The sequence below is a fragment of the Triturus cristatus genome, chromosome 2_2 (assembly GCF_964204655.1).
Source record: "Triturus cristatus chromosome 2_2, aTriCri1.1, whole genome shotgun sequence".
Lineage (NCBI taxonomy): Eukaryota > Metazoa > Chordata > Amphibia > Caudata > Salamandridae > Triturus > Triturus cristatus.
In genome coordinates this window covers 562,305,149-562,329,659 of record NC_140582.1, presented here as the reverse complement: position 1 = coordinate 562,329,659, position 24,511 = coordinate 562,305,149, and the positions used below count along the sequence as shown (strand labels likewise).

Below are 24,511 nucleotides of genomic sequence, written 5' to 3'. Positions count from 1 at the left end.
GAGGGTGGTCCCATTTCACGATGGACAAAGTCCGCCCGCCATCATAATAGACCCCTTAGCCTCAATGTCAAAAATGTCAGTCAATGAATTACAGTTTTCCACGTTCACTGACATAGTAGGCATTACAATTACCTGTTTCCGAATATTATTGCTATTTTCAAACACCGAATGTATTGCTTCTTGTCACCAGTAACCATTTAGGGCCTCATTACGATGTCGTTCGGAAAGCACTCAGACTGACTCAGTTTCGGACTGTTTTCCAACTGACTTAAGTTCGGGAGTACGGCCTACCGATTACGATGTTTGCGAACACCATTCAGTCGGACTCCCATTGACTTCAATTGGAGCCTTTGTTCCGACTGACAACACAGGCTCCAATTGAAGAATGGTTGCGGAAAACCTTGTGCCCTGTGGCGGGCACCACTGCACATGGTTGGAAGGGGGGGTCCAGTGGGTACACCCAAAACCCCCAACCGGAGGCCTCCCGGTGAAGGGGGGGGTCTGCTTCAGGCCCCCAAAGTCGGATTCTGCAGCCGATCTGTGTCGGACAGACTGATTCGGAAAGGCTTTCCCAATCCAACATCATAATCACTTGGTCGGAAATGGGCCCGTAGAGACGTACATGTCGGCTCTGACCGACTCGGTGTCTCTGAATGCCATTCAGACGCAAGTCAGAACCGAGTTGGACATTCCGAACGGTTTCCAACCATCGTAATCAGTTGAGTCGGTCAGAAACATGGCTTTCAAATTGGATTTGGATGAACCGAATGCTGTGCGGAGCCTTTCCGACCGGCATCGTAATCGGCCCCTTAGTGCGTGCAAGTTGTCCTGCTGGACATCTTACAAGCAACTGTATCCTCCAACTCCAAGCTGATCATAGCCACCATCTGGTGCATGGTAGGAATTCACTTTCCTATTGTCACACATTCTCTGTGACTTAGAAGAATGTACCTGATGCTTTTGATGTTTAGAAATCGTTTTGTCTGCCCTGGCTTCCATAGATATAGGGCTGACCAACGAAATACCAGACTTTTTTCTTTTGCATACAAGTAAGATATTGTCAAAAATACAGTGACACCCTTGCCAAACTTTGGGCTCATATTCCAATGCCGGTCCGACCACATTCCACAGCCCTGTTGGATGAGGTCAGACTGCCGAAGATCTCGCCGGAAGAGGTCGGTCCGACTGCCGGATTACGATGCATCCAGCCTGTAGTGCGACCGACAGACTGCTGACTCCAACAGCCATCCTCCGACCGCCAAGTTGGCGGTAGGAGAGGGTCAGCAGCCATAGGACAATGCAGGGTGATCCGACTGGCTTCCGGATTACAATGTGGGTTTCCAACAACCTGACCATGGTGGTTTGACCGCCTGCCTTGAGTCATCAGAAATGAGGGAAAAGGGGTGAATACTCAGCGGATTCCCCTTTTCCCCGGTGGACCCCAATATGGTTCCTTTCCTCCAGATCACCCCTAGACCTCAGCAGCTGCACCCTGAAGTGGACGGTCCTGTGGGAGGTGGAATCCAGGTAAGTCCTCATGTAGCACATATCCCCATTGACTGGGCTGTGCCCATATCGCCACACTCCAGCAGTGGGATGCATGGTGCACACGGCATGTCCCCACATGTGTCATGAATTTGTGTACAACTGCACATGTTTCCTGTGCATTTGTACCCACTTGCAGCAACATGTCTGGGGAGCGGGGCACTGATGATCATGAGACCTCCACGGTAGCAGCGGTTGCATCATAATAAGGCGGGCAAAAGTATACTCTCTGTCCCGGTTTTCATGGCGATGAGCCCGCCATGATAACCGTTGCGGAGAGGAAACAAAGGGGGTTCTACAGGGCCCCTGGTGCCTCACGCCATGTGGATGCACACAGGGGGGCACAACATATGCCCCCTTGTGTGCATGCGCCCCAGTACCTGCATGGCATGGACTGCACCAGTCCGGGACTGATTATTGCAGAGCTACTCATAGAACATGGAAGACAATATGGTTGACAATTATTCACATCCGTGCCCTTTTAGAAGAGCTGTTTTGTGGCACACCACAAATGTTCATATTGTAACCTATACTATTCCCTTAGAGATTATTAAGAGCCTTGTTAAAACTGATTAGTTCAATACTTTAAATGGATCAATAATATTCCATGCATTCCTGCGGTAGCCCACCAACATACAGATTCAGAACAGGATAGCAGTAAAACTTGATCTTACTCAAATAAACCCATCTGGCAATCCCACTCTCAATGAGGTTTTTACTAGTAATCATGAGTTGAGTGTTGAGAAAATCTTGCCCTTGACTTGAACAAGACCAAGCTAAATTATACACTCTTGAAGTCTCAACCCACTTTTAGAAATAACATAGACAGAGCTAACCCTAGTTTTTCGAACTGGATTGACTCAGCTGGCCCCTATAAAGATGATCAAAACCCATAGAAGTAAGCCCTCTGCCCCATACTACTCACAAGTCCTAAGATTATAAAAACAAAAATGTAGGCGTCAGGAATAAAAATGGAATAACAACTTCTCCCCTCATGAAAGGAACAAATACAAACAACATATCTGCAAGTATAAGTCTCTGAGTACAGCAGAAAAGTCTAGCTACTTTACAGATAAAACTAACACTGCAAAAAACTCTCCCAAAGGATTATTTAAAAATGTGAAGACTTGACCAACTGTAACGCTAACAACACCATAGAACCCGACCCAACCCTGTGCAATAATTTCACAGATTTCTTCCAGTTAAAAGTTAACATAATCTTCAATGAATTGACCTCACTTCTGAATGGCAACTCCACTGACTTCAGGAATGTTAGAGCTAATGCAACATCTAATATTTTTTTAGCTTTCTCCCCTCTCAGTCGTGAAAAGGTTGCCAACCTCATTAAGGTTACGAAGTCAGGTCCCCTTACTGATCCATGTTCCCCTAATGTTCTTCACAGCATCTCAGGGACTGTAGCAGTTAGATGTGAACAATTATCAGCCCATCTCTTACCTTAATTTCCCTGCCAAGATTCTTGAGACCATTGAACATGGATCTCATGGCTTTCCTTGACAAACACCACCTCGTAGACTGCTCTCAGTGTGGTTTTAGGGCCAATCACTGTACTGAATCAGCCCTAGGGGCTGCTCCAGAAGAAACCAGGTCCAGAGTCAACAAGGGTGGCAATGCTGCTCTGATTTTTCTGGAGTTATAATCCAGATGTGATACCGTCAACGACTGTTTTTTAATCGACCGGTTGCAGTTCATTGGTATCAGGGATTCTGCCCTCTCCCTTTTGAATTCATTCTTGGTTGATAGAGAACAAGTGGTATCATTGGGCGATTTTACATCTGAGCCTTTCTCCCTCCCTGTGGGGTCCCGTAGGCGGTCACCTTTAAGCCCCACTCTTTTCAATATATACATGACTCCATTGGCCAATTTGACTTGATCATGTGTTTTTTCTGTTATCTCTTATGCCAATTACACTCATATTGTATGTTCATGTGACATTGAAGAGGTGGCCAAACAGTTTAACAACTGCATGGAGCAACTTGTTATTTTGATGAAGGATAATTACCTCAAGTTAAACTCAGACAGGGCAGAGGTACTTCTGTTCGAATATGCCATATATTTGTTTACAGATTCTCGCAATTCAAAACAGTATTACATTATCAACTTAGACTACCAGGACACAAGTTTGCTTTCTGTGTTGAAGGTTAAACAGAGAACAAAAGGATTGAAAACGTGGTTTGTGGAAATCACGATGGAATTTAAGGCATGGCTATAAGAAGAGTGGGATGTAAGGTACATAATTATGGTGATCTCTTTTTGCTAAGGACTGTGTAATTCTACAGGAAGATTTGGTCAATGTGCGGTTATTATAGAAGCTATTGAAGATTCCACTTAGATTGTGACTAACTTGTTGCTATACATAAGATCATTCACTTAAGGGTGATATGCGGTGACATGGGTTGAATGACATACTCAACATGGGATCATATGAATGTACTTTTAAATCGTGATCGGGTAGTCTGAGGTAATGTTGGCATGCTGTGGATCATTACTAATGGGATACGCATGTTGTTGGTAAATTTGTATGGATCACCATACAAGCAAATTAGATAAGGTATCACTTTACAAGATGTAATTGTTTTCTTGGTTGAGATGTTAGTTTTGGTTAACAAAATTATTTTTGTTGTTGAATATAGAGGCCCCTGAGAAAGGGACCTATGATTTGGGCGATCTAAGAATCGAGTGGAATCCACAAGAATTGTTGAGCTATGTATTTTTTTTATTCATGATGTAATACTGTTTTGAATTGCATAATAATGTAAAAAGAAATATATGGAATATTTGAAAACTATAATAGAAATTAACATTTTGTTTTGACAAACTTTTTAATGTTTTTTGTGTACATTGGTAAACTTGATAAGTCTTAAGCCACTAACAGTGTGCATAGGGATTCAGGCATACAACTTCCTGAAACACACTCACAGCGATGTGTGCCATGTCGACTCTCCAGTTTGGTCTGCACTAAAACAGGCAGCCTGCAATGGCAGTGGGTGGGTTTTAAGGCGATGGGTCTCTGAGGGTGGCATAATACATGCTGCAGCCCTCAGAGGCCCTCTCTGGTCACAAGGCCGTTGGTACCAGGCACACCTTTTACAAGGGACTTACATGTGACCCAGAGGTGTTCCAATTGTAGATACAAAGGTACAGTTTTGGGGAAGAACACTAGTGCTGGGGCCTGGTTAGCAGGGTCCCAGCACAAACTCAGTCAAGTTGGCATCAGGTATCTGGCAAAAAGTTAGGGGTAACCATGCAAAAAGGGGCACATTTCTACAATACTGCTCCAGTGTCTGTATCTCCTTGATCCAAAGTTGCTATGTCTGCGTCTCAGGATTAATTTCTGCCTGCTACTGTGCTCATGGTATGCTGTCTCTGGGTCAGCAGCGCAACATAGGCCCCTGCAGCCTCAGTGGTACACAGGGGCCCCCAACCCTTTGGGGGCCCCCAATGCTTCAGGAGCTTTTATTCTGCCCAAAGTCAATAAATATCTGTGAGACATGGGAGACTCGGTGGCCCCCCATCATATTTTGCAGCGGGCCCCATCATTTTCCGTTGTACCCCTGCTCTTTGTCTATGTCTGACTGCCACAGTGTGATTGTGTCCCAGCTCTAGTGTCGGTGTCCCGCTGCTACAGTGCCTGTGTATCCTTGCAGCTGTCTTTGACTGTCCCTGCTCCAGTGTCTTTATGTCACAGTGTCTGTATCTCCGGTTCCAGTGTTCATGACTCCCTTCCTCTGTATGTAGCTCACTGCTCACTGTCTGCGCCTCCCTCTCCTGGTGTATACACCTCTCCCACCTGACGTATGCATCTCCCTAGAGACCTTTCTAAATGGTATGTTCTTTTTTGTGCCCAATATTAGTTTGTAACTTTTCGGATAATAAGCCCTAAGTATTGAAAGCCGAATTTTTAAAACAATTTTCTGCAGCTCATTAAAAAGTTTTAAATAAATAAAAGTGCTTCGAAAGGTTAGTTTTATGCTAGGCAGAGATTGCTTCGTGTCCGAGCAGCATGCATCCAACAGGTTGCCTCATAGTGCCAGCCCAGCAATGCATACGCGTTTTTGTCAGGCACCGATAAAGATGTCAGCATGAACTTTCCTTGGTTGAAGTTGGGCAAATGTGTGTTTATCTGAGCTCCTGTTTTGGTTGCCCAAAAACTCTGTAAACACCATTGATAGCTCTGTTTGCTCAATGTGTTCATGTTCCGTGCGTTAAAGGGGCGGTTTTCGAAATGTTGGGCTCAATTTAGCTTTGAGTGTTGAAGGTAACGCCCATAATTTGTGGAAAATCCCTTCCTGCAGGACTCTGTCGATGGAGAACAGTCAACCAAAATTACCTATGAGAAAGGGATTGCATGAAAATTGAAATTCCACCAGATGTTTCTATATCAGTGGAGGATTTGCTCCTTTATAACTCAAAGACAGGTCCTGTCTTGTCATTCAATCATGTTTTAACATTTTCTAGGAATGTGAGATTTCCAGGAAGAAAACCAATCCAATTCCGCCGCCGAGTTATTTACCTCCCACGACAAGTTAGCTGCCAAATTTCTCTTTGAAACTCAGTTCCCAATGTTGCAAAATGTGCTTTCCTCATATAGTGATATCTCAAAATACAGCCAATGACTGAAAGAAAATGCAGCTTTTCGAAGCCCTCCTCCCTGCAGCATTAAGGTACTGCACAAACAAGTACCCTGAAGGTGGGTTTAAAATGCTCTAGGAACCACACCGAGATACGGCGTGTGTTTGTTACTTTGATTCTCAAATAACATTGCAATAAAAAGGTGGAGAGGACAGCCGGCTGTATACAAGTTAATGATCAACGGATGTTGAGGGCTGGACAGAAGCAGGGAGTGATAAGAGAAGGTACATAGAAGATAAGATTGTGTCAAAATTGCTTTTGAACTTAGGTACACTAACATTCCAGTTCCTTTGCAACTGTGCAAAGGAGTTAATGCTTAAATGATTTATGTCGGATCGGAAGCGGGGTCTGTGTTCATGCACTTCTAATCGAAGAGTTTGGAGCCCAATTATATCATTCAAAATAATTTATGATTTGCATACCCAGCAGTTACTTTAATGGAGTGCACACACATACTTGATAATTGCCTTTGTTGCTAAGCACTTGATCAATCCTAATCAAGAAAATGTATTAATGAGGTTAGGTTGCCATGTGTCAGATCTGGAATTTATTGATTGCTCAAAGGCAAAGCGGACCAAGGCATTATTTACAGATTTTTTCAAGGATACAAATAAGAAATTATCTAAAACGACAGGCACTGTCATAATAGGTTCTCTTAGTACAGGGGTTACAGTCAGAGTGAATATTGATTTTTTTTATTTTTATTTTTTTTATTTGATTTTAGAAGTTTTATATAGAGCTGACCTGATCCGAGGGTATCAGAGCGCTTTACATCAGTTACAGTGCAGAAAATAACGTAATACAATAATGCGGAAAATCACATCATAAGATAATAGTATAGGCCAATGGGGGGGAGTTCTAGTTCGTAGCCTTGCTTGCTTGATGTTAGCACATTGCTCACATTACATGCGGCATAAAAGCTGCCACTAGTAATGTACACTAATAATTGAGTAAACACGAACATATAGAATATTTACTTGGAAAGCAATTGGTAGTTTTAACAGCATAATTTTTTTTCTCATGCCCTCAGTGGGGAATGGAAACATTTCTATTGGCTATTAGTGGCTAGAATTTGCAAAAAGATGTGCTAAATGTATTCATGGATATATAACATTTATATTGGCAGCGCTATGAAGTGAGTCCACTCATGAGGCAGCTTTAGCAACGACAAGGAACAGTAAGTTTTCGCTTGTGCTCACTGGAGTAGCGGAGTGACTGCCCTTCCAGAGTGGAGTGTGTTGAGGTTCCAGTATCACATAAGGACACATAGTTTGTTCTGAAGCTTGCTTGGGGATTTTATTTCGGTAGTGGAGGGGTACTGGTCCAGATAAGGGTGATCTTGAGCGCCTTGTGCAACTTGAGGCGCTTAGGTCATGCACGAAGCTCAATTTGAGGGTGGTCCATTCCAGGTATTGGTCTGGGGAAATGTCTGTCGCTTCTGACGATGAACCTAGTTCTTGAAACATTAGGGCTTAATTGTGACTTTTGGCGGTGTGGGGGCGGGCGGTACACAACAACCCTGCTCTTGCATCACCAAAAACTTACCACTGCCCGCCAGATTAAGAGTAAAATTGTGATCTGACGGGCGGATGGTGTGGCAGTCCCTTGGCGGTACAATTATAAGGCTTATATGTGAGCCTTAAACTGCACCGCCGCGGGACTGCCAGTGTATATTCCTGCATGGCATGGACTGTCCAGTCCATGCCATGCAGAATTGGGGCTCATGCACCCTGTAGGGCCACCTTTCTTTCCTCACTGCCAGCAGTTTTATGGAGTATGAACCTCCATGAGATCACTTGCGGTGAGGAAAGTTGTAATATGCATGGCGGTGCTGCAGGGCACCACCAAGCATATTGTGGTTCTAAGACCGCCAAGGCACTCCCAGTGGTCTCTGATCCTTCGCTGTTGCGGCGGTGCCATGGCAGTCCAGTTGTAATCCAGTGGTCAGACTGCCGGTGCAGTGGGGCTGGCCCGCCACCGCTGCGCCACTGCAAGTTTGGCGGTCCTCCGACCTCCAAACTCATTATTAGGCCCTTAGGGCATGATTATGAGTTCCTCGCAATATTCAAACCATGAGTTAACCATTGTTTATGTAAGGTTTGGAATTACAAGTTTGAAGGTATTTAACGTATCCAGAAATTATCGGATGCGTTAAATATTTTATCCTTTGTTAAATTTCGGCAGGTCAAACCTGCTGAAAATGAACGTAGGAAAACATAAGGCATTTACCGTTTTATGAGGATTTTTATGTGTTGAACACCAACATCCACATGTTATTCTCCACGAACTTGTTATTTGTTTTTTTAATCACACCTCATAATAACATACCCCGTAGTCTCGTTATTTATCAGGGGTGATAAATGATGCCTCTGCTCGTAATCCGGCTCTATATACGGTATATTCTCATTTTGCTTCAAAAGAACAATCTTTCATAAATGGTGCTTTTATGATTACTTGAATTGCTTCTCAGGTTCTTAATGGGTATACTTAATTGCTATTATTTATAGGAACAATTTGGTGCACATCGATGTAAGATATCATGACTTGAACTACAAGATGACCCAGCAGCAGAAAGCATTGACGACTACAGAGCTGCTCGGTAAGTATGGCATATGTTATTAGGCAAATGGTCATGCAAGGTGTTGCTGAATTATATTCATGCATGCTCATTTGTCATTCAAATATCATGTCACAACATACGCAGAGTAGGTGTTGGCGACAGACTTGGCTTCTTCACATTACATGTGCTTGCTGTCACTTCCAGATCTTACTTAAAGGCCTAAAATTTATCTCCACACTTATCATGTGAAAAAAGCGTATGGAAGTCACAGCTCATGACCACAACAAAAAATGTATCGTTTGGGGTCCAAAGCATGCCACATGTTACAGAAACTGTAAGGTACAGAGGTCAATCATAATTTGCAGTTGTGTTATAAAGTACACAATTGTCCAATAGTTGACATTTGTGGTCCACTTGAATAATGACAGTTCTTGATTCAATTTGCAGGCAATAGCAAAACTATTTTCAGTTTGATGTATTTATAAGAAATGGCATTAGCATGGGTCCTAAAAGTAAACCATCTATGCATTAAACACTTGAAATCGAACCAGAAAATTGACTAAAACGCATAATCTAGACTAAGAGAGCCTCCGCTTTTAAAACACTTTTAAACAGGCGTAGCAGACAAAAAAAAGTTTTTACATCATCCAACAGACACAATGTCTAATAGGTCCACCTGCCGATATTGATTATGAAGTAACAATCATAAACATGACAGCATAGCCATATGATCAAATCCATATCAAGATAGGAGAAAAGAGCAGTACAGGGTTTCTGCAATTTGCGCATGTAAACATAAGTGAGAACGCTCTTATGCACAACAAAAGTAGAGGAAATTCTCTCTTGGTGAGTAAACACATCGCATACACAATCGAACAATTATCACCTTAGAATAGAATTTATTTAAACAAAAATAATCCATATTTTACCGACCAAGCGTGCCAGGGAGCCGCAGGCTTGGGACTGCTTGCTGACAACTGTGGGCTCTCCACGAGAACGCCGCGCTGCCCTGGGGGCGATACCTACCGGACCATCACCATCAGAACGCGGGACTGCGAGGACCAGGCTGCTTGGCGGTGAGCGCAGCTGCATCCGCTTCCCGGCTCCTCCCCCAGAAGGTTCTTGACGCCTCGCGGCCCCCGCTTCACGGGTGCCGCTTGTAGGCTTGGGACTGCTTGCTGACAACTGTGGGCTCTCCACGAGAACGCCGCGCTGCCCTGGGGGCGATACCTACCGGACCATCACCATCAGAACGCGGGACTGCGAGGACCAGGCTGCTTGGCGGTGAGCGCAGCTGCATCCTCTTCCCGGCTCCTCCCCAAGAAGGTTCTTGACGCCTCGCGGCCCCCGCTTCACGGGTGCCGCTTGTAGGCTTGGGACTGCTTGCTGACAACTGTGGGCTCTCCACGAGAACGCCGCGCTGCCCTGGGGGCGATACCTACCGGACCATCACCATCAGAACGCGGGACTGCGAGGACCAGGCTGCTTGGCGGTGAGCGCAGCTGCATCCTCTTCCCGGCTCCTCCTTTTTCGCCCCTTTGTCTTTATTTAATAATTATGCTACCGCGTGCTAGCGGGACGCGCGCGGGACTAAGCCCGGGGCGAAGACCGGGCTAAGAGCGGGCCGTTTGAGGCCGTTCGAGACTGGAGACACTGGGCTGGGCCACCCCCCCTATATCTTATTAAGTGTATTCGATTGTGATCATCATATCGATATTGGTGGGAGAAATGTCTAGGAATAAAAGTGCTGCTGCTGGTACATCTATGGCAGGGACCCTGGATAATTTTATTGTTAGAGCTGCAAACATATTAGAACGAGAGATAGACCTTACCGAGCGTCGCTTATCGCTTGAACCCTTTACAACTAAACGCTCATCCCTAGGGAAAATCGCTCTATCTGCTACACCTGGGGTAACCACTACTAAACCTATATCAACTGAATGTTTGACTAGTGAGACTGAAAGCATAGACCTCAGTACGGACCTAACTATTGAAAGTAATAAGTGCAGAGACTTTAGAAGGTCTACTACTTGTGTAACTACCTCGGCTGCTGCTACCAACAATCTAATCGAAGGTGTCTCTACTCGTGCACAATTACACGCAATAACTGAGGCTACCTCTTTTTCTTCCTCCCCTCCTTTAAATTTAGGAGCAAAACCAAAACTCAAGGCTGCTCCGCAAGCAAAAAAGGGGAGACAAACAAGAGTGTCAAAAAATAAAAATAAAACAAATGCGTCTAATATCACTCTGGGTGCTGCTGATTACCCCCTGAACGAAGTCACCTCAGACTTGACTAGGCAACTAGATGTTGGGTTTCTCTCCAAAATAATAGAAGTGTTTGAAAATTCAACCCGTCTGATCTTGGATAGACTTTCCAAGATAGAGGATCGACTACAGAAACTAGAAAAGACTGCCTCTACTAATCTAGAACACAATCAACTTCTGAGGACAGACTTACTTAGGGAGCTCCACGAACACTCTCTTCTTGCCAAACCTGTTAGCAATCCAAAAGAGAAAACTCCTCCCCCTATGCCTTTGCCGCTAACGGATAGGCACTTGGGATTATCAGGGGATAAATGTGAAAACACAGCCCGTATTGAAAACACCACAACTAGTAGTGGCCTCCAAAATTCACACGCAGGAGTAAAGCCCCAGCAGAATCTTTCTGAAGTTAATAAAAAAACTAATAATCCTATTACACAAGATAAAAATGCGGTAGAAAATGGAATTGCTCCTGCCCAAGATGTTGTTCCCAAATTACCTATTTTAGATCTTCCCCCAGAATCCTTACCCTACGTCATTATATTGGCGGGAGTACCTGGCCTGGAGGGAAAAACCAATGAGTCTTATCTCGAATTGAGGAACAAAACTATGCATTGGCTTAATATCAACCGACCCCTCCCTCCTCACATTCATACTAAAATCTTATTTGTACGGAGAGTTAGCTGGGTGGGTAGAAGGAGTAAAGATATACCGGGAGATTGTATAATTGTTAATTTTAAGGACACTCAGGCTGCAAAATACATCCAGTATGTACAATCTTCTGTCCTCAACACAAACATCATCCCACTATCTCTTGATTACTTTTATCCTTATCAATCAATCAACAAGAGGTGGGAACAAGTAGGGAGGGCAAAAATACATACTAACCAGGAAAGAGGCATGTTGCCTATATTAAGTCAAGGTTGGTTGGAGACCATTCCATTGTCAAACAGGTACAGCTGCCTGGATATGGTCGACTTACTACCCCTAAATTATAATGTCGTCGATTATGTGGGGGAAGTCGCAGTCGGTGATAAGCCAACTTCACCGACTGACTTACGGCCCGTACAATTGTCAACTTCCTTAGAGAACAACTTAGAAACTATCCCCATCAATACCGAGGATGATGAGTTATCTGATCATCTCACACTGACGTGCAGCAGATCTTCTGAAACTGTGGCTCCTGGTGCAACTCCCATTGTGATCTCATCCTCAGGGGCGATATAGGCCATTCTATTACATTTTTATCCTGGAATGTTGCAGGGCTGTCTTCCAGGCTGGGCGACATAAACTGTGCTTCCTTTGTAAAACGGTTTTCGATTGTCTGTCTCCAGGAATGTTGGACGGTCGAGCCCATTCATATGAATGGTTATCGTACCTACCACACGCCAGCTGTACACACTTTGAGAGGGAGAAATAAAGGAGGCCTTTGTATTTACGTCTCAAATTGTTTAAAAGAAACTAAGATTTCTTTTTTCTCTGATTCCATCTTCTACCAGATTTTGCATATAACGTTGGGGGGCAACCAACACATTAACCTGATAAATTTCTACAACAACATACCGAAAGATGTATGGGCCTCGACCTTTAAAGAATTACTTGAGACCCTCAAAAACATAGACGAAAAAGAACTTTCTGATAGTTGTGTGATTTGGATGGGCGATTTTAACTACTTTCTATGCCCATTGAGCGACCAAAACCTATGTGGACTGGGAGAGATGGACGGTGTTCCTGTGACACACTTCTCACATACATCTCTGGGAAAACACCTTAACGATATACTTTTCTCCCTGGACCTGGGTTTTGTGAATGAACTATGCTCCCCACCAGTCTCTTTTAACCCCACATTCATTGGACGGGGCTGCAAATCAATAATTGACTTCATGTTAATATCCAAACGTTACTCTCATTATATTCTCGCGTTTGAAACATGCGAGGTAAAAATGAGTGACCACTTACCGCTTAGTATGTCCCTTATTACAATGCTGGGTAAAAACAACACTGTTACCATGACTCAGACCCTTTATGACTTTAGATTAGAACTTGCAAGGAAGAACGGTTATACCCTAAAATGGGACAAAGTGGAACCAGTGGCCTTCCTAGGAAATTTAATTCGTTCCAAGGAAGAGGAATTTAATATCTGTCTCACAGAGTACGCTGAGCCTCTCAAAGTCAATGATGCATTCCTTAGTATCTCAGAGGAAATTAAAAAGCTACTCACGAGACCTCTGAATTCTGGGGCAAACAAAATTAAGAGATGGTTTGATAGAGAGTGTAGTAAGACCCACGCTCATTTAATGGAACAACTAAAAAGGGAGCCTAGGGTAATGATCGAAGTTAGATCAGCCAGATCTGCCTACCAACAGGCAGTTAAAAAAAGGAAAAAACAAATTAAACAGGAAGCCTGGAGTACCCTTCGGGAAACCTGCATTTCTAAAAATAATACCGCATTTTGGAAAGCGGTGAATGCTCCTTTTTTCTCCAATGATTCAACAGACTCTATCGTAACAGCCATCTCGGAAGAGGGCTGGATGTCTTTCTTTCGTGAACTTTATACAAAGGACTCTCAGGTCGAGATAGAAGGGGAATTTAACTCAGGTGATAAGGACGTAGTACCCTATCCAATAAATGTTGATTTTAATGTGGAGGAAGTTATGACAGCTATCAACAAGAGCCCAGCGGGAAAGGCCCCGGGTCCGGATGGAATTCCCGTAGATGTTTTTAAGGCTAACAGTAAGTTATGGGCCCCACTGTTAACTAATGTCCTCAACAGTTTTACTAAAACGGGCTTCCCAAAGACTTGGCAGGAAGCCATTGTGGTACCCATTTTCAAGAAAGGAGATCGCAGTTTACCGAAATGCTATAGACCGATCTCCTTACTTGATTCACTCATGAAGATCGCGGGGAGAGTTATACTTAACAAATTACAAGTATGGGTGAACGACACAGGTACTCTCTCCCAATTTCAATACGGTTTTAGGAAAAGCTTAGGAACAATAGAGCAAGGCCTGAATCTAGCACTCCTAGTAGCCAAATATGTCGAGGCAAAAAAAGAGAACTTATTTCTAACATTTGTGGATTTAAGCTCGGCCTTTGACTGCATCAACCACAATAAACTTTGGCTAACTATGCAGGATATGGGAGTGGACCTGAACCTCCTAATATTTATTAGAGAATTATATCGGGAGGCGGGCGCAAGGGTACGCTATGGGGAGAAGCGGGACTGCACTTCCAAATTTCCCATAGAAAAGGGTGTGAGACAAGGCTGTATTCTAGCACCTTTTTTATTTAATTTATATATTAACTCGGTCGCGTCTCACCTCCTGGAAGATAAGCAGGATTATCCCAAAATTGGTAATTCCTTTATCCCCATTCTTTTATATGCAGACACTGCTGTAATCATGGCCCGGACCCAAATCGGTCTCCAGAGATCGATTACCAGCTTCTCTGAATACATGGGTAGTAGAGGCCTAAAGATTAACATAAGCAAAACATTTAACATGTGCTGCACAAAAAAGAAGAATCTTAGCTGTAATTCATTTTTATCTAACACGAAAATTGCGACTGTCAATACTTTTTCGTATTTAGGTATTACTTTTGATAAAAAGGGAACTTGGACAGCGGCAGGTGAATCCCGAAAGCTAGCATTCTCGCGAGCAATTGGGGCGGTCAAACATTTTTCAAACAAGGTTGGAGGCCGCCCGGTACCAGTCTTGCTTGACATCTATAGGGCTAAGTGCGTATCAATTGCACTATATGGCGCAGGAATTTGGGGGATTGTGAACACCCCAAGCATTCAAATTCAGATCTGTCAGAATGCTTTTCTGCGGTACTTATTGGCTGTGCCGGGGTCAACTTCTTCTTATGCCTGTCATCAAGAGTTGGGCGTGCCCTATATTGCTGATCTCATCAAACTGGAGCCCATCTTGCTGTGGCATAAAGTATGGTCTGGAACTGAGACAGACCTGAACAGGGACATAATTAAGGACTGCCTAGGCCTAGATGGAGCACTGAAAATTCCCTGGTTTAATTACGTAAGGAATTTCTTTACGGAGTTAGGCCATCCGGAGTTCTTTGACTCTCCAGCTAGCATGACGAATTTTTCAAGAAAGAAGCTTAAGCAAATTTGTCTGCATTTTCTTTCAGAGCAACGCTGGATGTCAGAGAAATGTAAGAGCTCTGTTATGGCCAATCAGCTACTTATTACTAACCCGGGTATCCAACCATATTTGAAACTAGTCCCCAGCTGCTATACTCGCATGCTGTTATCTCGTTTTAGGGCTGACATCTTTTTTAGAATGGTCACCTTTCCTGAGAAGAATTGCTGGCTTAAGGAACTTACTCCTTGTCCCTGTGACCAGATTTATGTCCAATCTTCCCTCCACTGTATTCTTTTTTGTAAATTTTATACAGAACCTAGAAAAAGTATTCTTCGACCCGTTTTAAAAAAGCTAGGGTTGAGACAATGTAGAGCGGCGTTGGTCAGATTACAAATGTTAGACGATGAATTTCTTATCTTTTCGGTCTCTATGTTCCTAAAAACTGTTATTAGATTTAGGATCTCCATGAATTAGATCATTTTTAACATGCTGTTATTTTTAACTTTTAAAGCTTGTCTCATTGAACGAAATGTGATATATGTTTGCTTTTATGGTTTTGTCTCTTAAAAATCGAATAAAGCTGTTTCTGACTCTGACTAAGAGAGCCTCCGCTTTTAAAACACTTTTAAACAGGCGTAGCAGACAAAAAAAAGTTTTTCCATCATCCAACAGACACAATGTCTAATAGGTCCACCTGCCGATATTGATTATGAAGTAACAATCATAAACATGACAGCATAGCCATATGATCAAATCCATATCAAGATAGGAGAAAAAAGCAGTACAGGGTTTCTGCAATTTGCGCATGAAAACATAAGTGAGAACGCTCTTATGCACAACAAAAGTAGAGGAAATTCTCTCTTGGTGAGTAAACACATCGCATACACAATCGAACAATTATCACCTTAGAATAGAATTTATTTAAACAAAAATAATCCATATTTTACCGACCAATCAAGACATGGTATCCACCGTAGAACTACTATATGAAAGAGACAGAGAAACAAAACAAATAGGTGAGTGAATATGCACCAGCCTAAATGTGAAAGACTGGGCTAAGGTAGGGAATCAACAAAACTTGTAGAACATCATCAATGAGCCAGGAGAAGAGTGTAAAATATACACAACGATAGATGCAAACCTATATTAAATTGGTTTTCATGAGTGAAAAAAGGGGCTTGATTCTAATGCATGCCTCCTGTATTGCAGAATATACTTTTTTAGGTTTTAGGTTTTCATGCAATACCATGCAAAAATAAGTCCACCATTCTTTGTGCATCATTTTTCCTATTTTGAAAACGTCTATGGAATTTTCTAATAAAGATGGTGAAGCACAATAATCTATTACTTTAGAGGTTTTATTTCCTACAGGGTGGAGTGGTTGGTAGTAGGACTAGAGAGCATGCTTTCACTACAAATTACAGAAAATGCTCCCCTGACCACAGGTAAAGGCAGCCTTTCACTTCTGATCATGCTGACCTGCTCACCTAGCACGGACACTGTAGATTATCCTGCCCTCATCCACTCCTTGAAGCCTCTGATTGGTTCCACCAGCACTGTTTGTTGCTTCTCCTACCTTTTTAATCAAAACAGTTGTTCATATGGGACGAATAATTCCCTATCACCTGCATGATTCCATAGGGTTCCATATGTCCCCTGTCATCTTCATGCTCCACATGAGCCCTTTGCCACTCTACTCACTGATATACGCATCAAAATCACCCAGTACGCTTTTGTCATACAACTCTCCCTAAAGGTTTTATGCACTCTACACATGTATTACCTCAAACACTGCCTACATCCTATTCATACGTTGATGCCCAACACTTATTTAAAGCTCAAACCTGGCAAGAGGAAATTCCGTCTGTTAAATAAGACTAACAAGTAGCAGCTCAACCTAAACTTGCTCAATGACATGCACCTGGATGGATTTAAACCCCAACTTTCACCCATGGTCAACTCACTTGTAATCACCCTGGACACCAATCTCATCCTCAATGAACCATTGCTAAGAAGACTGAGTTGGTGTGGTAGCCCCCTCTATTGAAATATGTTAAATCTTGCCACACAAGCTCTTGTACCCTTGCACCTGGATTGTGGCAATACATGGCTCCATGGCCCTGTAGACTCTATACTGGGTTCTCTGTAAAGGCATCCTACATGATGCAGCATGTGTCATCAATGGCAAGAAATATTATGGGCACGCCCCTTTCACCTGGATGGAACTCCCCTCGCTCCACTTGCCAGCTTCCACCATTTTCAAGACCAGCCTAATCATCTGGGAAGCCATCACTACTGCCATCCTCACTTTTGTGGCAAACAGGCACACTGCTTCCGGTGGTATTCACCCATCTGCACCCAGGACACCAACAGCCTGAAGTTAAAAAAGTGCAAACATGCAGAAAATCCCTGGGCCCGATTCACAGAACTAAATTAAGACAAAATCCTAAACTTACTACTATTTTGGTATTCACAAAAGGCACTTACTCATTTTGGTATTCACAGAAGGCACTTACTCATTTCGGTATTCACAGAAGTTAGGAGCCGTAACTTTAGGACTCCTAAATGCCTTCTGTGAATACCAAAAGTCTTAAAACTAGGATTTTTCTCAGTTTAGGGGTAGTAAAGTTAGGACTCCTAACTTTACTACTCCAAAACTGACAAAAATCCTAATTGTTAGACTTTCGGTATTCACAGGAGGCATTTAGGAGTCCTAAAGTTAGGAGTCCTAACTTTACTACTCCTAAACTGAGAAAAATCCTAATTTTTAGACTTTCGGTATTCACAGAAGGCATTTAGGAGTCCTAAAGTTAGGACTCCTAACTTCTGTGAATACCGAAATGAGTAAGTGACTTCTGTGAATACCAAAATGGTAGTAAGTTTAGGATTTTGTCTTAAGTTAGTTCTGTGAATCGGGCCCCCTGTATGCATCAATTCAAGACCACAACAACCCTGCTCCAATTTAGGAATGAGCAACCCACACACAGTACATTACAACATATTAAAAGTCCATCTATTGTCTCAGAACCCAGTTTCCCCTCCAATCACCTACGGTGCAATTTGGCTAGATTTGCATTATTAAAAATAACTTGTACATACAAACATAAATACATTCTAGAGGCCACTGCTTGACACTCCAGTTTTTTTTCAACAGAGGGCAGTCCCACATTCAATCCTTTAATGCTGGCCCTTCTGCCAGTGTGGGTAATCTTTGACTATTCATGCTGCTCTGCATGTTACCCAGGAAATAAGCAGGTGCCAAGGCGTACAGGTGCCCACTTGCCTTTAGCAAGGAAAACCCAATGGTTCCGTGGGTAAAATTCTGCACAAAAATCTACCAACCGAATCCCAAACAATCCTCTATGGGCATATCATGATCAGTTGTGTATGGGTATAGTAGTATATCATTCAATGATTCAAGGCCCAACTTTGTAAATACATTGTATTGTTCCATTAACATCGATCAGCATATTTCAAGGTCTACTGCAGACCACACAGGGTGCATAAAGTGTGCAGTGTGTGATATGTATTTACAAAGCACTTTAGGCACCTTGCGCTGTCTGCACTAGACTGATATATGTTGATTGATGTTGGGGGAATAATGCACTGCTTTTACAGAATTCGATCATGGTTTTAACTGGGTGTTTGGTTCAGTCCTTGTTGTTTTACATATTCGAGGAATGAGAGGGCATCTTGTTTTTCTACATGTAAGAAAACACAGACTACTTACAGTTAAAACTAAGCCTGGGCAAAGCACTACACTACGCTCGCGTAGTTTGCGAAGTTCGCGCTACTTTGCACTACGCAAATTGCACGTAGCACAGTGGGAACATGCGTAGCGTAGTGTTGCATAGTGCTGCGGTCATTTTTTGCTTGCTCGCGGTCCTCAAAGTCAAGTTGGCGACCGCGAGCAAGCAAAATTACATCCTGGCGAGACTTTTTCCTTGTTCGCGATCAGCAACATCAAGTTGGCGAACGCGAGCATGGAAAATAAACCTCCCGGCGAGATTCCCAACGCGAGGAGGTCAGGTTTCTCATTGTGAGTGGTCGCATATGCTCGTGACCGCTCGCGATGAGAAACTACCAGTTCGCGTTGAGAAAGCTGCCGCTCGAGTAAAAATCTACTCGAGCAGCAGAAAACTACAGCTCGCACTGTGCAAGATGCCATTTTCAATGATTGCACAGTGCCGGTTACTTGTCCGCACTGTGCAATCATTGAATACGACATCTGGCACAGTGCGAACAAGGTACTACGCAGTTCGCTAAGTGCTACGCGTAGTTCGCGTAGTGCGAACTGCACTTTGCGTAGCTTCGCGAAGTGCTACTTTGCGAACTACGCCCAGGGTTAGTTAAAACCTAGGGTACTTCAGTCACGTTGTAAGTAATAGTATTGTTGGAAGTAAAGAGTCCTTGTTAGCTGTTTTTAGATTTATTTGAAAAAAAGAAGGACATCATTGAAGGGCCAAATGAGGGGCATGGGAAGTTCGGCCATTTCATCTAGAGGATCTAGTGTTCCCCTACCAAACACACGTCTATTGCCAGACTTAGGCAGGACAATAAAGGGAGGAACTCAGAAGGTAGGTTCAGTTCATGCATAAGCATAAAGTCTGGCTGAGTTGAGGTACATTTCAGTTTCCTAGACAATCCTGAAGCTGAGGCACTACCAGGCACTCCATGCCGTTGCAAATGGTTAAAGATTTCTTAATGGATCTGGGACCAACACTGTCACAAATTATTTGGAATTAAAGGCAATAACATTTCCTGCTTATCTCAAACATCACGTTAAAAATGAACAAGAAGGTCTCAAATAGTTAAGGACATTCACTCATAGGAGCTTTAACCAAGTCCTGATTAATGTGTCTAACATTGTCAACTCAAAATGTTTTTTAAGTGTACCACACATCTGAACATAATCCTAATAATTATAACTCTTACGTTTTCACCATAGAGACCTGGCAACAATCCGAAGTGTCTTAGACCTCACATTACATAAGTAAGCAGATGACTGCCAGATTACTTCAGACAAGGAACTCAACTTTCCAATCCTCAATTTTTCAGCACAGTAACAGAGTGGAGTCTCGCCCTCCAACAATATGCATTTTATTTAAAGTGTGTATTAGCTGCTACCCCAAATTTGATACTAGCAGTCAGACACTAATGGAGGTTTAAAGGTTTGAGCATTGGAGTAATACCCAACAGCAAAGGGAGGGCAAGAAGAAGTCTGAGTATGAAAAGACTGTGAGGCTAATTACACGTCTCTTAATTTGTGCTTCACTTTGCCAGCTATATATCTGCTTCTTGGGTGAAATATTCCAACATCATTCTCACTGGACAGCTCTGAATGTGGTATTACATGGTAAAGCTGCACATAGTCATCCACTTGGTACTAACTGTTTTCTGAAAACTGAAGGAGGGAGTAATTTCAGAGTGTTAGAAAGGAAACTAATCAAGAATGATATTAGTGATTCCCAGAATGGCTAATATGGCATACAGGTAGATGGTGAACCAATTGAACCTTACAGTCTCACGTGATTTGGAGAAGAACGCAAATTGAGAAACAGGGTGTGAGAAATTGGTTATTGGGGGGGTAAGTACCCACCTCAAGAGATAATCACAATCTTCGTCAAGATGAACTCTCAAAGTCACTTAATTAACCTGAAGTAACCTTATGTTAGCTATGGCAAAGTGCAGACAGGCTTAACTTAGGACAATGTGTAAGGTATTTATGCAGTACTAAAACAGCAATAAAGTTCAAAGGAAAAACAATACAAATCTCACAACAAACTTAGAAACAGAGAGTAAATATAATAAACAAAATGACAAAAATCTAGTCAGAGAAATGAGAGACATGAATTTTTAACCCCTTCCCCGCTCATGACGGAACCGTTCCGTCATGAGCCACGGTTGAGCTGTGCTCATGACGGAACGGTTCCGTCATGACACGCCCGTTGGCGGCCGCTCCGCCTGCGCGGCGCTGTTTCCCCGCCTGTGCGGGGGGACAACGCAAATGGGCGGAGTCATGACGGAACCGTTCCGTCATGAGCACAGCTCAACTGTGGCTCATGACGGAGCGGCTCCGTCATGAGCACAGGCCCACCGCGCTGCCCCCCTGCCCCCCCCCCCCAGCACTGCAGCGGAATGTCAGCAGCAGCGGAGGGGTTAAAGTTTCAAGTAGAACTAGTGCCAAGGACCACAAAGTGATGGTCAATGCTCATGGTAGGCCAAGACCTAGGTGCAATTTGACACTGATCGGGATGGAGCATGAGTTAAATACAACAATGAGATTCCTCTTGGGCAATTATTTTACCTTCTGACTTCTGTCCTTTAAGTCCTTATATACCGGGGGTCACTAAGTCCCTAGTTTAAGGAACAGAACACAATCAATCCAGTTGAACAGATTTAGATTCTGCCCCAATTTATCCACATGCAGAGTCCCTCAGGGCTCCTCTTTGAGTCTGATTCTTTTTTATTATGTATGTCTCATCCCTAGCAAACCTGGTAAGAAAATGGGGCTTTGAAACTTGCTCATACGCGGATGATACTCAACTGGTCTCCATGGGTGAGAAATTTGAGGAAAACTGAAATAATTTAATCAGGAGTAGCAGATTGGATGACAGAGAATTGTTTGAAACCCAATGCCAACAAAACTGAGATTCTACTATTCGGAGGAGCCCATCAAATATTAGACTTATCTTGGTGGCCCAAATCTCTAGGAGAGACACCGATACCCAAGAAATCAGCAAAAAATCCTGGGATCATCATAGATGACTCACTTTCAATGCATCAGCAACTTAAGGCCACTTGCAGACAATTCTATGGTATCCTCAAACTACTGAGATGACTGTTCCGATGGATACTGGTGTAAAACTATAGTCCAGACCCTGATAATCAGCAGATTGGACTATAGCAATACCCTTCATGTGGGTATGGGCGATTATCTTTTTACCAGACTCCAGCTGATCTAGAATGCGGCAACTAAGCTGATCAGCAACCTGGATACATAGGGCCCGATTCACAGAATTAACTTAAGACTAAATCCTAAACTTACTACTTTGTGGTATTCACAGAATGCACTTAGTACTTTTGGTATTCACAGACTGCACTTACTACTTTTGGTATTCACAGAATGGATTTACGACTACTAACTTTGCGTCCGCACTCGGACTGGAAATTCCGGCCCGGAGGCGGAGCTTCCGGCTCGGTGGTGGGGCTTCCGGGCCGGAGGCGGGGCTTCCGGGCCGGAGGCAGAGCTTCTGGGCCGGGGGCGGAGCTTCCGGTCCGCAGGTGGGGATTCCGGCGGGTGGCAGAGATTTAGCCATGGCTGAAATCTCCACCTCTGGGCCGGAAGCTCCGCCTCTGGCCTGGAAGCTCCGCCTCCAGGCCGGAAGCCCCGCCTCCGGGCCGGAAGCTCCGCCTCCGGGCCGGAATTTCCGGCCCGAGTGCGGACGTAAAGTTAGTAGTCGTAAATCCATTCTGTGAATACCAAAAGTAGTAAGTGCAGTCTGTGAATACCAAAAGTAGTAAGTGCATTCTGTGAATACCACAAAGTAGTAAGTTTAGGATTTAGTCTTAAGTTCATTCTGTGAATCGGGCCCATACAGTTCAGCATCAGCCTGCTTGGCAACCCTACACTGGCTGCCAATCTGAAATAAAGCCAGCTTTAAGCTTCTTTATTACTCATACAAGACTCTATATAAGAAATAGCCCCAAATTCTTCAAACCAGAGTGTAATTTTACAAGCCAGCATGTGAACTGAGGTCACAAAACCTTGCGCTTAACAATGCCAAACAAGTTAGAACTGGTGGATACTCATTTCACTTCTGGCTGCTGCCCTCTGGAACATCTTACCTTTAGACCTCTGTCTGACTGATAAGCATCTGTGGTTTAGGAAAAAATTCAAAACTTGACTTTTTAAAGATTACAGTAATTCAGCAGTTGATGCAAACCTAATTTTCAGTTTTCAAAGTTGGAAAGATAGGGAGCTTTCTAGAGCTGTGATATCCCTTTGGAGATGAGTGTTTGTGGTTTATAAATAAATAAAATAGTATATGGTATACAGCATACCAAATGCCTGCAAGTTAAATGTTGCTGGTGGACTGCAGCACCTACTGGGTCACCACTAAAGTAACAAAACAAAGCTTGTCTTCAGTTCTGCCCCTGCAGCCTGATCATGCAGTCTGAAAACTGACAATTTGACCTCACAAACTAAACTCTTTGCCAGGCATAAACCTTCCTTTTTAATACTTATAAGTCACCTTTCAGGTAGGCCCTATACACTTATTGGGCAGGGCTCATGGTATTTAAAAAGTAGGACAAGTGTACTTAAGTTTTAAATGACTAGCCAGAAAAAATCTCAAACGTTGTTTTTCAATGTGGCAAGTCTGGCTCACCCATAGAAAAGCATTGGGTCACATTATAACACCATATATTGTATTTTTTTAATTTGGGAGTAGCTAGTGTGAGGAAAGTGATTTATCATATGGTGTGGTTGTGCAACCTCATTGTGAAATAAAGGCACAATTCTGTATCAGGTCCAGCCAGGTTTGTTTGTAAAACCTTAGCTCAGTCCTGGATAGCTGTGGCTCGGAGCACTCAGGCTATATCAAAGGAACATGGGCAAATCATTCAGAAGTACCAAAGCAGTTGAATAGGAAGAAAAACAAAACATAATTAATATCTAATTTACAAAAACTTTTTTTTTAAGTGACATCTCAAATGTGCAAAAATCTGCCTAAGGGTTCCAGAAATATGTTTTTTTTAAGAAACAATAGTCACAACGATTCACGTAGGACAATAACTCTTTGTAATATACTGCAACTCCCAATTTAGGGTTAGCCATAAAAAGTAACATAAAAAGGACTATAAAGGCACTTTTGTATGGACCAACTCAGATAGGTAGCCAGTCACATGGACCAACAAGGTCCAGTTAAACAGTTACCTCATAAGAGCAGTCTCCAGTCCAATTCCAGGGACTATGGGTGAACTGCCATAGGAATCAATGGAGTGGTCCGATGCAAGGGATGCAGGATGCAGAAAATGCTGAAGGATGCTGAGCCTGCTTTGGGGGGCTTCCTGTGGCCACCTGTTAGTCCACAACAAAAGGGGCAACATTGGCCACAGGGGTCGATGTCCCATTTAGTCTAGGTGAAGTTCAGCACAAAACCAGTTGCCACTACTCTACTGGTCTCTGGTTACAGCAAAACTAGTAGTTCTCTTTTCCTTGCAGTATCGTCCATGCTGGATGACCACTCTGCACTCGAACAACTCTCCCAGGTCCAGCAGACTCAGGAGCAACATTTGAGGGTTGGGTCTCGGTCTCCCAAGCTGTTCCTCTGCCTCCAGTGGTGACCAAGCTTCTTGGCAATGGGCTATCAAGGGAGCAGGGTTCTCTGCT

The 24,511-nt window shown here is 43.3% G+C and overlaps 1 protein-coding gene across 1 annotated transcript in view; it reads left to right on the top strand.

Moving 5' to 3' along the window:
• The window catches only part of ASIC5 (acid sensing ion channel subunit family member 5), a 612,782-nt gene that overhangs the window by 521,732 nt on the left and 66,539 nt on the right, over positions 1–24,511 (top strand). The window contains exon 9 of the mRNA XM_085641714.1: positions 8,703–8,794. Within this exon, the coding sequence (XP_085497840.1) occupies positions 8,703–8,794 (92 nt within the window). The remainder of the gene's footprint in view (positions 1–8,702; positions 8,795–24,511) is intronic.